Source organism: Gallus gallus, chromosome 12 (genome assembly GCF_016699485.2).
Source record: "Gallus gallus isolate bGalGal1 chromosome 12, bGalGal1.mat.broiler.GRCg7b, whole genome shotgun sequence".
Taxonomy (NCBI): domain Eukaryota; kingdom Metazoa; phylum Chordata; class Aves; order Galliformes; family Phasianidae; genus Gallus; species Gallus gallus.
In genome coordinates, this window is record NC_052543.1 from 12093889 (window position 1) to 12110348 (window position 16460).

General features: G+C 37.0%; 1 protein-coding gene across 4 annotated transcripts in view; it reads right to left on the reverse strand.

Moving 5' to 3' along the window:
• Nucleotides 1–16460, reverse strand: part of C3orf67 (C3orf67 homolog) — a 62991-nt gene that overhangs the window by 24270 nt on the left and 22261 nt on the right. For all 4 annotated transcript variants that reach the window (XM_004944636.5, XM_414408.8, XM_040646342.2 and 1 more), the window contains 7 exons: nucleotides 15748–15904; nucleotides 12961–13125; nucleotides 11139–11275; nucleotides 10792–10972; nucleotides 10098–10244; nucleotides 6217–6548; nucleotides 916–1329 (listed from right to left, as the gene is read on the reverse strand). In XM_004944636.5, the coding sequence (XP_004944693.2) occupies nucleotides 916–1329; nucleotides 6217–6548; nucleotides 10098–10244; nucleotides 10792–10972; nucleotides 11139–11275; nucleotides 12961–13125; nucleotides 15748–15904 (1533 nt within the window). The remainder of the gene's footprint in view (nucleotides 1–915; nucleotides 1330–6216; nucleotides 6549–10097; nucleotides 10245–10791; nucleotides 10973–11138; nucleotides 11276–12960; nucleotides 13126–15747; nucleotides 15905–16460) is intronic.

Sequence of the window (16460 nt, forward strand, 5' to 3'; positions counted from 1 at the left end):
GCAGTATTTTTCATTGATGTCTTTGGCTTCTATCACTGATTTTGTTCACTTCCTAACTGATGAAAAATACTAACTCAGTAACTACATCCTGTAGGACAAAGAGTATACCTTGTGCTTGGATGGCTGCTCTTATCCAGAAGTTCACAACACTGCCTTAAGGTCTCAACAGTACTTCTTATTTTCACCTACAGTGTAGCATTTCATTCCCACTTTTCTGTTTCCTTCAAGAAGGAATCCTGTCTCGACACTCTTCATGGAAAAACACGTTCTGTTCTTACAAAATCTGCTAAGCTACTTGCAGAGTATAAGAGGAGATTCTTAGAATCCTCGGAGACTCAGAGGATGATGAGCTACATAAACCACAACCCTTATACCAGTACTGGAGAGACTAAATTCATTAAGTGCTGAAGTATCAGTGGCGTGGCAATATCCGCATGTTAATACCAAAGGGAGACTGGAAACTTGAGCATGTGCTTTTCTAGATGCTCATTTTCAACCTGATGGATTGGTTTGCTCTTGCTGGAACAGGCTGCCCAGGGGGTTGTGGAGTCACCTTCCCTGGAGCTCTTCAGGAGATGCATAGATGTGGCACCAAGGAACATCACTTAGTTAGCAGGGGAGGGTGGTACTCAAAATGACTTCTGTCTTTCTAACACATAATTTCCAAAATGCAAGTTGCTGAATTACACCTACTGCTATCTATGAACCTCTGTGGTTTCTGACAGTATCAATTTATATGCAACAAAAAGGAGAAAACCAACTTTCAACAGACTGAGCTTGGTAAAGACTGTTACGATGAAGCCAGAATGTATCTGGATGAAAGATGCACTGTTTCTCCTGTCAGGCAGTTGGTTATATCTAATGCAGCTTCTCTAAACAATCAAATAACTTAATTTCAAAGTAAAAACCACTTACACAGGTCTGTGTTGTCAGACACAAGTTTTCTCTCGAGACTTTCTTGAGGGAGTTTTTGCTGACTGATGATTTTATTTGACCAGAAACTCCCTCAGATTTTTCAGTTTTATTGGACGCGTTTGGAATGACTTTGAAGAATTCAGTTTTACTTCCAGTAGGAGAAAGAGAAAGAGTAGGCTTTAAGGTTCTCTGCGAGCTGACAGGTTCTGTCTTTTGCACAGTGGAACTCTGTGGTTTTGACGCAATGCTGTCCTCGAGGTTCTGTTTGCTGCAACCCTTATTCTCCCGGTATTCATTTCTTTGTGATATCCTCTTTAATGTGTTGTCTTTAAAAACTGCTGAATCAGGTGTTCCTTGTCTGCTGCAGCTGATCTCAAGGTTCTCAGTACTCCGGATAAAGTCACTGTTGTCATCCTAAATTCAGGGAACAAAGTAAGAGTGATTTCCCCTCACCATCGCACAATGCTGTTTAGCATAGAATATTTGACCTTAAGATTTCAAAATGGCTCTTCAATTTCTACTGCTTAATTTCAAATTTAAAAAGATTCTGAGAACCATCTGCTCTTCCTGGCTACTGCCCCGAGTGCCCTACAAGTACCTCTACTTCTTAAGAGAACCATAGGGGAGAGAGGGAGGCAGGATTATGCTTCTCAAAACATTAGCCCAGGTTTAGCATTCTGGTAACCTCTTATACCTACGTGCTGGAGAATATTCATAATTTCAAAAACACTTATAACAGTTGTACAACAGAAAGTGAGCAAAAAGTCCATGATAACAATAGCTTCCCATTGAATTATTAGTACTCTGTATTTTCACACTGCATCCACAACTTTAAAATACATGGAGTAATTCTGTCTGAGATCGCTTTACTCATCTGCGGATGTTAGCTGAGTATCGCTGGAGTGTTCTGGCAGTTAGTTTATTAACATTACGTTCACACTCGTAATACTGTCTCTGTAAAGCCTCCCATAAATCAGGTGTGATATCCTCTCATGCTACATCTCAACAACTAACAGCAAATCCAGACATATGGGAAATAACAAGGAAGCAAGCCTACTGTTTGCCTCAGTGTTCTTATTCCCATGGAAGAAAGTATGAGAGAGGCCTTATCTTCATCACATCATACTGCCTCTGTATCAGATGCTACCAGTCCAGATGTAAGATACTGCAAGATTCAAAAAGACACTGAAGTATCTTAAACACACCTTTCACAGCTAAGGTCCAATCCTACCGTGTGATCCAAGTTTGCTACTGACTTCTGTGTGTCCAGGGGTGGATTACACAAAATGCACATTTGAAAGTTATTGGAAAAAGAATCTCATTTTTTCATGTATGAAATATTGCAACAGAGAATGGTTTGCAGATGTAACATGAACCTCCAATGCAACGCATTTTATAATGCATTGAATAAGAAAATACATATAGTGGTGAGGAAGCATGGTGATTTCCTTAAAACATCACTGTTTGTGGTTTACAAAAACCAAAGGAGCAATGAACATACAGCGTGCTTTCTATGAAGGAGTACCAATGGAACTATTTCTACAATATCTGAATTTGTTGCATGCTTTTTAGGCACAGCATGAGATGTACAGATAGGTGAAATGTCATCAAATTTACAGACACTGTGTTGCTTTTCTGCACTGAATTTCTGTTGTCTCTGAAATTATATGCATTTCAGAAGTTTGTAACAACAATTCTGTTCTCCTGCTTAGCAGTTTCCTTGAAACGCACAGCTCTATTTCCCTTCTCTACTTGTCATATGTTATCACCAAATCTGTGCTGGAAGCCCTTGTTAAGTTAGGCTAATTTGAGGTGGAAGATTACTAAAGAGAACACTGCATTTTTTCACACATTAGAGATAAACTGTTAACTTAGATTTATCTGAAATCTAAACCCCTCCCTTCTTTCCGTGTCTCTTTCAGCCATATATATTTAGGTTTTAGAATAATGTGTTAAATATTAAGTCATGGCGTGGTGCCAGAAACATCAATAAAGTTAGCTGTGCTATCTCCAGCACAGCATATGCATGCATGTATAGTGAAGATGAGAATGATTTCCCTGAGGAGTCAGCACTTCCACTGATGTACTGTATTCCTAGGAAAAACCATGCAAATGGGCAGTTGGGCAATTGCTAGAAACATAAAGCTGATTGCACTTGCTGGGATGTAATTTTAAGAAGATCGTTCTAACCACTCTTGAGGGCCACCTACGAGGAGCAGATGGGATATAGTCCCTTTGTATGCTGAGCTTTAACACTGAGGTATCAGAGTGAAATTGCCCATCGGCTTTGGTAAGAGTGTATTATCTCAGTATATTACTCTTAATTGCGTGAAGATGGAAAGTTTCTTTGCTGAAGGCTTCACAGCCAAAAGGGAGTTTGGCAGCAGTGGGCTTTGTGGGCACACCAGCCACAGTCACCAGGGAGAGGTGTTATCCTTTACTGATTGACTTTCATAATTGAATAATAGCATTTAACTATTTTAGTGACTGACTGACAAATGATTCAGGGCATTTATGAATACTTGCTGTTCTCAGCTTGCTCACTGAAACGTTTCTTTTCCGAAAGTTACATGGGAAGTATAATTCCAGCACAGTTATTGTGCATATCCTACAGCTTCCAGTGCACACAGCATAGAGTCAATATGCACTTATTTGAAATTTATCCTGGTGCAAAACCAATGACCCATCTCTTGTATTTTACAACGATTTTACTTTTTCATGGATTATATTGCTATTCCACAGATTTAATCAAAAAGTACATAATTCTCCTTTGCAGCTCCACTAACTTCAAATGTACACTGTGATGAAACTGAGATTTGGCTGCTCTAAATGTGATTTTAGAACTGATGATGGAGTGATGCAAAACACACAAGAAAAACTTTTGGAACTTTTCTACTTTTTTGCAGTTTGAGATACTTAAACTACAAAGACATCCTATTCCAAAAGTGCTTTTAATCAAGAACTAAGCTTCACTTCTATTTTCCAGGAGTAGCAAAATGTATGCTCATCTGCAGTTGTTTTAGTTGTAATTGGAGATATCTGTCCTATCAGAGTATATACCCATGTATGTTGTACAGAAACATAACACATCTGAATTCCAGACAAAGCTCTAATATACTTAAAGATAACGAAAGGCAATTGTAGTATCAAGAAGCTGTAACAATGTAGATTACTTCAGCATATAAGATTAACATGCAGCGTTAAAAAATCATTGCAAAGATTCACTGTAACTTAGGCAAGTAAATGTTCTGTCCTGCAAAATTAATTAGGGAATGCATTATGATTTGGCTAAAGAATTTTGGTAATTTTGCATACATATCTTAAATTGTGCTAAAAGCAGCTACTATTAAGTCAATGGTCCTATGCTTGACTATCATGGCTTTTCCAGGCTCCTATTTCCCATATTTTCAGTGCCTGAAATAAAAGTGTCTTCAGCAATTTGAATATTAAATAAGTATTCAGAATATTGGTGTAATGCTAGTCAGCTTTATAGCAAAAAGCAACAAAGAACACATCTGTACAGGGAAGAGGATGAACATGGACAAAACAGGTCTGCTAAGTAATTTGTTGGTTCAGTGACTTCTTTAAGATGGTAGAATGGCCTACCTATGAATTATTAATGTAGTAGTTAGATAATCAGTGTGTTGTAGGTCTGTTTGCCACAATTATGATTTTTTTTTAAACGTAATGTATCTCCGGATGCAATATTGACTCTATTTAATGCAGTTTGCATCCAAAGACTGTGAATGAAACAGTCTATGCCCTCTTCTACCTCTGGCCCATGGTCCAAAAAAGTTTTTAGTTTATATAGTAGTGTAAATCTTCGTAGGCAAGATAAGAATACTCTTTCAGTCTCTCTTGCATCAGCCTTATAAATGATCATTAATGTTGTGCCACAGTGTTCTTCCTGTGCTGTCAAGGCAGGAGTGTTTGGTCATTGCTTTTATCTTTCTGCATTTGGCACTGAATCTCTGGGGCAGGATGACAGTATGGCAGGACATTACAGATAACATGCAATGATGTGAGATTTATAGCTCTTTGGGAGGAAGAATAGATCTTTCAGCAGTACTGGGTAAGGTAAAGACCCAAGAACACCACACACTGCTTCACATTTGTCACTGGGCCTCGTCTATCCATCAAGGACCTCATGCTTGCCTGCATTACTGGTGATGTTATACAGTGTGTGGGCTTTTTCATATCCCAGGACAGTAAGCTTCCTGTGATGGATGATGGCATCTGTTAATGTCTGAATAGAAAAGCAATGAGTGCTTTGAATTTTTAGGATTTTTAAATGGGAGAGAAGCTCATCAAGACATAGTTCTTTTGCAACTCTGTTTTCCAGCAAATGAATCCACCAGCAATACAAGCAACCCAACAGTGTGCCAGCAACCTGGTGACAGCCCCAGTCTGGTCTGCTGCAGCATTAACAGACTGCCAGATGAACTGAGGCCTAGAGCTTTTAGTGGGGCATGTCACAGAAATAAGCCACTGATTGTTTACATGAGGATAACTGACAAAGAAATTGTCTGAAATCCAAACAGTTTCGTATCTTCAGTATGTTATCACATATATAATACTGTTCATGAATTATTAGCCTCACTAAAACTGATTTAACTCTGAAGTTCTGGAACCTTGTTTGAAATAACAAAGCCTCAGAGGCGTAAGTGTTGCAGATAGTGGGGAAACCCACAAAATCATAGAAAAAACCTGCTAAAAATGTTATATTTTGTAATTGGCATCAGGAATATAGATTCCCAGAATAGAAGAATGTTTCTGTTTTGTGTGTCCTAGCATTAGGTATCTTGGTTGTATTTTACGCCTTAGCTATGAGGAAAAGATTAGAATGCTGGGAAACAGATTTTGTAATTAAAAATGAAATACACCAGAATGTGTGACAAAGTTGGTGAGCAAAACAGTCTCTGCTTACAGTTCTAAAAGGCACAGTGAAGCCTTATTTACTGCACACTCATTCAAGCATAACAAACATGTCTTGCTAAAATCTATGATGCAGGCTTTCCTAAATTCTGTTATAAGGATGCTCAAAGAACGCTCACATCTCTGTACTGGCATAAGGACTGACAGAGACCTAAGTTTCTTTTGTCCACTTGTTACAGAGGGAATGCCTTCATTTTCTCCCCCGTATTCTGTTAGATACAGCAACCTGACAGAGACAAATCTACTTAAAGGTATATGGGGAAAAGATGATTTATCTTCCCTGTCTACCTTGAAGACAGAATCTCAACTTAGGAGTTTTAGGACAAAGACTCTTTTATCAAGAATCTCACACACAAAGTGGCCTACCTCTTCGCTGCTGTCAGTTCCTTGAAAGTTATCGTCAGTTTGGGTTTCCCCCTGGACACGGTTACTGTCCTGCTTCAAATCCAGAGGGAAAACACAGTGTTCTGGTGATGTATTTGGGGACTTCCCATGAGGAGCTGAGCGAGGTCTTGATGAAAATGTGAATATCTCCTTCTGATCCATGTTGTGATCACCCGTTTCATCGTGCTGACGTTCAGTAGAGGTGATCTCTGGTGAGGTCAAATCACAGCAGGCTGAATCTTGAGTGGCTGCATGCTGCTCGCTCCCATCCAACTGAACCTCCTCAGTGAAACCTTCTGGAAACACCCATTCATCTGAAATGCAAAATATTTACTGCAGTGTAAAGCATATAAACTATACTTTATACTGATCACTCTCTTTTCTCTGGAAGTCATAGGGAAAAATAAGTTTTTTTTAATATGGAAGTTCTGATGTATACATTTGGAAGAGTGATGAAGGTTCCATGAAAGAGACCAGGCTGGTTTCTAGGGAGGCAAGCTCAACCAAAACATTTCCTCATCGCAGCTCAGAAGATGCACAGGATACAACACGTGACACACAGATGTGTAATTTTCAAATCTGAAACTATCTGTTAAGATTTCAAAATGAGTTTCATTCCAGGAAAACGTAATTGTATTAAATTTGGCAATTGATCTTGTTCTATAGGCTGGTGTTTTCCCTCCAAAAACCACACATACTTGGTGGGAAGTTCATAATATTGCAATCCGCTGCTTCTTTATTATTGAAATCCTACACTTTCTTTTATGTCTAGAACCTCTGGTTTAAATCTCAATTTCAAACTATCGCTCTATTGAAAAACAGCATGACATGAAAAATGTATGAAGCTATCTGTTTCACTGAGTTTCCCTGAACACTGACTGTACTAATCTGCCAATTTCAAAACAAACAATAAACTACAGAAATGGATTTAGAGATTGAGTGCACCAGATAAACATGAAAAGACCATTTTTACATTCTCATTGTTAAGTTATATTTTACTGTTTGGAATGATGACATCGAAAAAAATGTCAATTTGATTGATTAAAACCAATCTCAAATAGCATCTGAGAAAAGGAGAACTGCTCAAGTATGCAATACTCCCTTATCTTCATTAAAGGTAGTGTGGTGTGGATTATTCACTAGGTATGGAAACTTTCTGGCTCCATAAAACAAAGTTACCAACCATATTAAAAAAAAAAAAGCCTCAATAAAAAATACTAAAAACCTAATAATAAAGTAGCACTGCAATAATAAAATGCCTGCTGTCACAGAGCAGAGTAAATTTACTATGGAATTCGATTCTTTCTCAGTTTTGTTAGAAATAGTTATTACTCCAGGCAGATCCAGCTTTGGAAAAAAAAAATAATAATTCTGAACTAAAGGAAAGCAAAAGAAAGAGAAAAATGAGAATGCTGGCAGGAATGCCTGCCTCCTTACTATGCTGCTCTGATTCTTCCAGTTTACTGAACACAGCCAGGGAAGCTATTGAACTGCAGTTAGCATCCTACACAGCAGTTCGTACCAGCTGAAAAGCAGGGACTGAGCACATCTTGTATATTCATGGCTTGCACCTACTTGTGCCAGAGGAGAAAACTTTTCAGTCTCTAAACGAAGAGCACCTGTAATCAGAAGCTTCGAGGCTTTTCATGCAATCTCTTTTTAAATTAGATAATATTACACCGTACAATACCAACTGGATTTTGTAAATATACAGATGTCACTTCTAAACTGTAAGGGAGTCTAAGAGTTGCAAGCTGAATGTGTAAATAATGCCATTTGTTTTCAAAGTCTCAAGAAATGAGTGATGCTATTCCTAGCTCTTAAGAAGCACCCTTTGCTTGTGTAAATCCAATGACCTTTTGTTTTGATCAATAACTACAAGTTTGTCAAAGGATAGGAGAGCAGAGTTCTCTCTCTGACCACTTAATATTGTGTCACACTCACCTGAAAACGTATCTTAATTAGCCAGGTAATTGGATTTACACATAAAAAGCTGTATGTAAACACAACTGAAACCGCAAGAGAAAACTTGAAGTCTGGAAGATTTTCAAATGACATTTTATATAAAGTATTGAGTTCAGCAACTTCAGTAACCTGTAATCACTGTGCCGTTTTGTTAATGGTCTACAAGAGAAAGATATGGAGAGTTTTTGACCAAACCAAATCCTATTATCTCTCAACCGCAAACTATACTGCAATTTCTTTTATACTCAGCATTTACATGTCAATTGTAATGAACAATTTGGAGCATCTTCTTAGCAAAATATGTAAATTGCTGTGTAATCACAACATTGCAGCAAACACGATAAATGCAAGAATGATCACCTAAACATCTAATTAGTTCTTCTACACAGTCAGACTTGTGGTAAAGCTTCTAATTGCAGCCTAACATTTTAATGAAGGTTTCAACATTGCATATTTAAGATTGACAAACTATAAACAATGCTTACTCTTCTTTATTTTCTTGCTAAAAAATCATTTACCTTTATAAAGGTTCTAAGTACCTGCTATGTAACATGTGTTGATTTGAGCTCTGTGATACATCTGGAACATATAGTAAATAATAGTGACCAATCTCTAAAGAAATAAAAAAAGTTACTTATGAAAGTTCTCCACTCATGAAACTTAAATTGATATTTACTCAAGCTAATGGCACAAGTATAGTGCTGTCTCAAGGTGACCAAAGGTGACAGCTGCACAGGGTTTAAGGATACTAACTGTCTGGTTGTAAGAAAAGAGTTGTATATGACAGATTCTTGTTGCTACAACTTGTTTTGTATAAATGGAGAGCCAAAAATCATATATGCTTTGCACCTGTTTAGGGAATGAGGCTTTGTGCTAATGAATTGTCATCGGTGTATGTACATTAACACACATCAGAAGTGTGAGAACTGTGCTTTTGGCTGAGTCAGTGCTGTTGAACCAAGCCTGTGGATGTTTGCTATTGGAAAAGATCAGTTGCTGGGAGTTTCTTGACTTCAACATCAAATTCTGAGGTTTATGGGATTACAATCCTGGCAGTGTGCATGAACAACTACTACAATACAAGCTATCACAGTAACTATCGTTTCTTTGCTTTTATTAGTATTAGGTATTCAATGTGAATGCAGATTTTAAATGGTTGGTAAGGATGAGTTAGGAGTGGTTTTTTTTCTCATCTGACGATGTTAGTATATGTTTTACTTTCTTTTGTAAAGGACTTGTCCAGTATTTTATGTAAACGTTGCATGGTGGAATTGTATTTAACATTAGTAGGACTCCCTTACTTTATGTGATGTGCTTTTTCCCCCTTTCTCTGTGAACTTTCCTCAAAGAATGCCTACCATTTTCCCACTGTCATCTCTGGAGAAGTTCAGAACAGAGGATAGCAGATTTTCTTTACTGAATAAGTTGCCTATGGGAAGTTCATCAGAACACATTAATCCAGAAATAATAATAAGAAAAAAGTAAACAAAATTCACAGCTCATCTTTAAAGGAAAACAAAAAAGATATTACATGTGTACCATAAGAGAGATCCTAAACTCTTATCTGGAGTAAAATTTCTCGTACATTCAATGTTTGGGGTCTTTAGTGTTAAATTTAATAGAGATTTAAAGAAAAAAAATATTTTTAGTTCTTTCCCTTTTATAAAGAGAGCATGGAATTCTTTGTTATCCATGCAGTGCACTGGTACTCTGCTTAATCCTACAAATCTTTATCAGTGCTCAGAAGCACTTTTGTTGCAGGGTGTTTGATTTCCATAATCCCTACAGCACATTTCTATTTTATGTGAACTGCTTCCGAGTCCTTTGAAATTTACAACAAATAGTCCCCTGCCCCACACAGAACTGAGATGTAAAATAACATAAAATTAGCAACATACCAGTGGTTATCTCCCATGTGTTTTCGTCTGCATTTTTTAGACATAATCTTCTATGACTGTTCTTGTCTGTTGATGGATCTTGTGGCGAGGGGAGCTGAAAATCTGCCCTTCCATTCTCAGAGGTTTTCTGAGTCTGAATTGCAGAGTCTGAAATACAAGGCAGACGTACCAAATACCTGTGAACACGTAATGCTTTTCCTACGTGAGGTATGGAAGAACAGCATACAGGGCATTGCTCTGGGATACAAACATGCTCTGAACAGCATGGGAATTTGTGGGGCAGAAGGAATATGACAGACACAATAAAGTCAAAATTTAGCACTATGTACAGAGGGGCAAAATACAGAAGTACACAAAACAATCTTGCAAAACCTGCAAAGTTATCAAGAATCACTACACTAGCCCAGTTACATACACAGCATGAGGTAGACAGGAATATGTTTACCCTGCAGCTATTGTCAGCAGGTGGTGGTCCTTGGCTCAAAATGCTTACAAAACCTCCAGAGAATGAGCATTTTTTCAAGATCATATAGGAGAAAAAGCCATAATTTCACATAAATGTATTCAGTAATTAACTGGTTAGGTGAAGGATTAGTAAAATTGAGAAGTAAGTCTTACACTCTGAAGTCAGAATCCTGAAATAATTTTTGGCTGTTTGTGAGCTCTTTACGTGCTGTTCCCTTTGGGCTCTTACCGTTTTGATGTATGTCTTTAGCTGCTTGGTGAGGATTTCTTTTATCTCCTTGACCTAAAGAATCGTTGCATGGTGAGAACGACAGCTCCAGACTCTCAGTGTTTTGCAGGGATTCAGTTCTTTTTCCTGAACTTTGAAGTTGGTATGATTTATTACTTTTGCTACCCACGCTCTTTGTTACCTTGAAAGACATCATCATAAAAAAAAATATTTGCACACACACACATACATATGATGCAGCCTCATATCAATTCTGAAATACGTTTTGGGTATAAGTCTCCTTCTTACTGGTCAATCTCTTCCTTTGTAGAAGAGGAGCAGTTTTGTTGTAATGTAAGCCTTCTTACCTCTCCAGATACCCTTGTGCTGACTCTTCTGTTTGAAGATGGAGGTGGTCCAAGGATCTTTGATCCAAATGCAATATGTGACACGTCCTGAGTTTTATTGCTGTTCTTATTGCCTTGTCCTCTATTAACCAAGCGAGCTAAGTAAAGAACAATCACTTTTAAAAAATATATTATAGTACTTAGAACGAGTAAATATTAATAACTTTAAAATCAACAGAAATAAAAGAGTTATCAATCCTAGACATACACAAAAATTATGTTCCTTTATAGCACAGTCTCCAGAAATCTGTACTCAGAGTTCGCTATCTTTTTACTTAAAGCAAATAAGCATTTTATAGAGTAGTGTCAACATACAAGCAAGAAACTTTTGGTCCGTTATACAGACATATTTCTAATCTCCTCACTTTAAAGATTTGTTTAAAAAGGGGCTACGTAGAAACACAGAAGAGAACTTGCATGACATCTGTAGAAATTCAGTGGAAACCTAACCTGGGGCAGTAAGAAAAACAGCTCTAATAAATAAATAATAGCCCTTTCTTGATATTTTTTCTATTCAAAATATTTGTTATCATTTTCAAGCACAGAAAATGCCAACTGCTCTGCAAAAATAAAAAGAAAAAGAAAAGAAATATGTGATGTAGGTGAGTGCTTTGAGAAAAATGTGAACGGAATGAAGTTATGTGGTGATGTATGAAGGTAATTTTATGATCAGGGCACCAGACCTGCATGCAATAAACCTTTGCCTTTTTTTCTTGAATCTCCAAGTTTGTCAGTGGTTCTCCTTTCCAGAGCTACTAAATAAATCAGTGTAACCTCACATTAATTTATAATTAAAACTTGCAATGTGTGAAGATTTTTTTCTTGCTACAACTTTAAGTGTTAAATTGCTACCTCACTTTTGAGATGAGACATCTTCATAAAGCAAAGAGAAATCAAGTAGAAACACAACATTCTGTAGATTCTCTTTAGCTTTTTTATAGTATTGATTAATATTCATTGTAGATAAGTTCTGTTTCCATTGCCATCACAGAAATGAGAAAAGATCATGCATTAATCACCAAATATTGCAGATTACTGTACTAATAAGCACAAAAGAAGCCACTTTCTGCCATTAGCTTTTTCCTTTGTTTGTGATGTGACATTTGGTTCCTGCTAACAGCTGCCATCTCGCAAGATTAGATGACCCAACATCAATTTCTTTAATTTGCTGACTACCTTGGGATGTTGTTAGCTCCAATTATAAAATCTGATTTGCATGAAAATTTCTGTTTATGAACACATTAATTGACTGCAATTAATTACCTACATCAACACATAACAGTGTGTTGATGGCATAATGAAATAATATGTGTAATTAAAAGTGGATGCGACTACAAATAATTTGCTCTTTTGAATATCAAATAAACAAAATGTTGAGTGGCTAAAAAACCCATTCCCCAGTTGAAATTTACTTAACCATACCAAAGCTTCCATTTTCAAGCAAGCCTGGTGTCTGAACTTTGAAATGCACGTCTGGAAGAACACGTCATGTTCTTAAGATGAGGTTAAAAATAAAGGTTAATCTTTAAGCAAAAGACATTTCATTTGTTTCATTTTCATGTAGGCCAGGGATGTTGAGGGTTCTAGTTTCAAACAAACTTTTTGCTGCTGGTGGTTCAGATACATCACTCACACTATTGTACTCAATAACTTGAATTTAAGAGTTGTTATATTTTATTTGAAGACAACAGAAAAATATAACGTGCACTTTTTTTGCAAACATCTGTTATCTGTATGCAAGCTGTACGGACCACATTCACAGTACTTCGAAACAACAGAATACCTGTTTCTTGCACTGTTATTGGAGAACTCCTGCATTTTATCTCTGGCTTGTGAATTTTAGCCAAGTTCAGCAATTGTGTAACTTGTGGCACATCTGTATTTAGCTGGCAGGATCGAGGAATGTCATCTGTGGGCTCACATGGTGTAAATGGAACAACATCCATATCTAGAATAAAAAAACATTGTCTTCACTCACAGGTGACAGTGGCAGAAAATTGGCTTTACATTTCTAGTTAATTAGATAACATATATTGTAGATTACAGTCATTTGTAACATTTGCTATAATTCTTAATTTTAAAGAGCATAAACATCCTAATTTTTAAGATGGTATTGTTAATGATTTTAGGCCGAAGAATACCACCAATGGCTGGAATAGCCAAGTGAAACCAATTCTTTGATTTGTCAATGAACAAGTAAAACAGAGTCACAAAATACACTTTGTTATTATTTATTATAATTACACTTTTCATTCTAATAGTGATATGCTGATTTTAAGACAAACTGATCATCTGAAAATGGCAGTGGTCTCAGTGGGACTGGAGTAGCAAATAGCAAAGACCTGCATATGCAAATAAAAAATGGGACAAGACTTTATTCCAAACTTTGTATGCCATTATACTTCTACACTAAACCAAAAAGCTGTCAACCTATTTCTTCTCGTGACAGCAGATACTGGTAGAATGTGATCATATTGTCTCTGCTTTCCCTTTGATAACCAATCAAACTGAGTTTATGAAAGTTGTTCTGTACAAAATAACGTTTTCAGAGTCAGAACCCGTCCTGAAGTCTTGATGCAAATTCTTACAAGTTTCTGTGAGATGAGATTGTAGTAAGCTGAAGAATGTTAGCCAGTTTTCCTGGAATAGGAAGAAAGTATAACTCCAAAACTAAACACAAATAATGGGTCAAGAATTGAGTATCTAATAGAAAAAAACAGCTGTCTCATTTTGTATTACAGTAGTGGCCATACTTATTTAGCCAAGATGAATACTAACCGCTATTTTTTCACCAAGCCCATATATAATTTACTACAGTGAGACAATACATAGCAATAAGAAAACATATGTAACCTTCGGATTACATGGAAGCCAGAAATGAGGCATATATCAAGCTTATATGCCTCAATACCACAGGGCAAAGGAGATTAATTCTTCTTCCCTTTCCATTTCAATGATCTCATTCAAAAATACTTTCTTAGTATATACGGTTTCTCCTTTCTACTTGCTATCACTGTAAGAATACAGTACACAGCATATACAAGAACTGCAGAAGAGTAATGCAGTACACCTTGAGAGCACTACTCCCACCACTGAGGAGGGTAAAGCAAAGCGCTCAACCCTCACAAGTTACACCATCACTGCACTCAGTGGAGCTGAAATGCCCCAGTCATCTGATGGGAAAAAAAGCTTTATCAATTCATGATCATTAACTGAAAATTAGTTAATAACAACAACAACAAAAAACTTCTCTTGTTTTTCTGTAATTGAGTATGAAGCATCGTGCTATTTTTATGCAGCCAAACCTTGAGCTGAAACCTGATTTGAAGCCTTGCCTACAGAAGGAAATTCATAAGCACACAGAAAATACTAATGCCCACCAGCTGTGTAATAATCATAGAAATGATAATCCAGTAATTAAAAGTGCAATATTTTACCATGCATACAGTTCATTAAAGCTGTCTACTCATTATGTTAACTATGTTTTGGAATTCTGGAACTCATTTAGACCATTTATGTACACTTCAAAATCTGTTTAGAATGGACGAGAGAGAAAAAAATGTGCTGATGGAATTAAATTAAATTAAAGCCAGCGACGCCTCTCAGTGCAGCTTCCGCTGAGAATTCACTGGGTTTTCTCTGTACTCATTTAGTGAATTCATATTTTTTCCAAGCTCACAAACAACAAACAGGAGCCATCACAACGATCACATACTCGCCCTTATTGGTTTCCAAATGCAGCACACATTTTGTTACACTGACAGTCCTGCTAAACATCCCTCCTTCAGAAACCAGTGCCCTTTTTTTCTGGAGTGTCCTTTGAAAGACAGAAAATGAGTGAAACTGCATTTCTGAATGCTGAACCAGACCTATTTTCTTCTAAAATAAATAATGTCAGTTGTGCTTTTTCAGTTCCTCATCTATTACTGCAAATCGCCGTGATGAATGAAGTTCTCTCCTTTGGAAAAAAAAAGATACAGCACTGTGATCGTACTTAGGAGAGCAGTATCCTCTGCCCAATATCCTGCTCTATTACAAATACGATCTCTAATTTTGCGGTCCGCCACCACCATTACTTTCCCAGTGAACAAGGATGCTTCCGGATAAATGGACTTCAGATCACACACAGGTATTCATGGTAGTTTCACACGATGCTGTTCTGTTCAAGTTTTGTCTTGGATTATTTAAAAAGAAGTCCTTCGGCAACAGCAAAACTCTGAAACGAAGGAAAGCCGCAGCAGCCGAATGCTCTTTTCAGACACCCTTTTCTTGGCCCAAACTCTGCCTTCTATCACAGTAAGGCACTGTCGTCAAAAAATGTTCTCTACTTGATAAATCGTGTCAGAATTTCTCCAATAAAATGCTTTTAATGAAGTTGATGCTTAAGCAGAGGAACATTCATATATTTGTCACCTGACGTCCAACATGAACAGATTTAATACACTGCTCTGTGCCTTTAATTTTCAGGTAGTCAGGTAATTGTTAAAGCTTTTGTAAGCTTGAACCAGGAAGCTTTTGATTTTGTAATGTAAACAGTTATGATTAAGACTAGAAAGCAATTATAACACACCATTTTCTTCAGCTGTATCTTGAGGCTTGGATTTTAATGTGAAGATCTTCCTTAGCTTACAGCTAGCTGAAATAGTAATCCCATCCAAGGACTGGAAGTTGGCTCCTCTGAATATTTCACTGGTGAATGCTACCAGGTCAATACACAGATTGCACCACTAGAAAGAAGAAACAACATTAATAATGAAACCCAAACACTAATCACTGCAGAAATGGATTAGTGTACAGTTCTCAATAAATGAAGCCTTTGTGGAGTATTAGATCCTCACAGGCTGTGACCCACAGTGCAGAACATTTGGATATTTAAGATGTTTTTTGTGCTTGCAACAACTATTTATATAAGCGACTCACTACATACAACCCACTGACTGCCAGTTCCAGTGAGCTCAGCTCCCTACCACACCCACAATACATTTTGCAGCTATTTCAAAATAAGCAACTTGTGAGAAAAGTGTTTAATGGACATTTTCCACTTGCATATTGTTGTTTTTTGTAATACAGAAATGAGTAGCTACAGTATCCATCTGGATATGGACAGCAATGAAATCCAGTATATTCCTAGGAAAAAAGAAGTTTTGCATAAAGCAAATAATGCTAAAACGAGAACTAACAAAATATGTCTTCTTGTGGCTTTATGTCTTCCAGATAGAGCCTGAGATGTTTCAGAAGAGCTATGCTCACACCTGTGTTTCTAACAGTTCTTCTAAAGCAGTA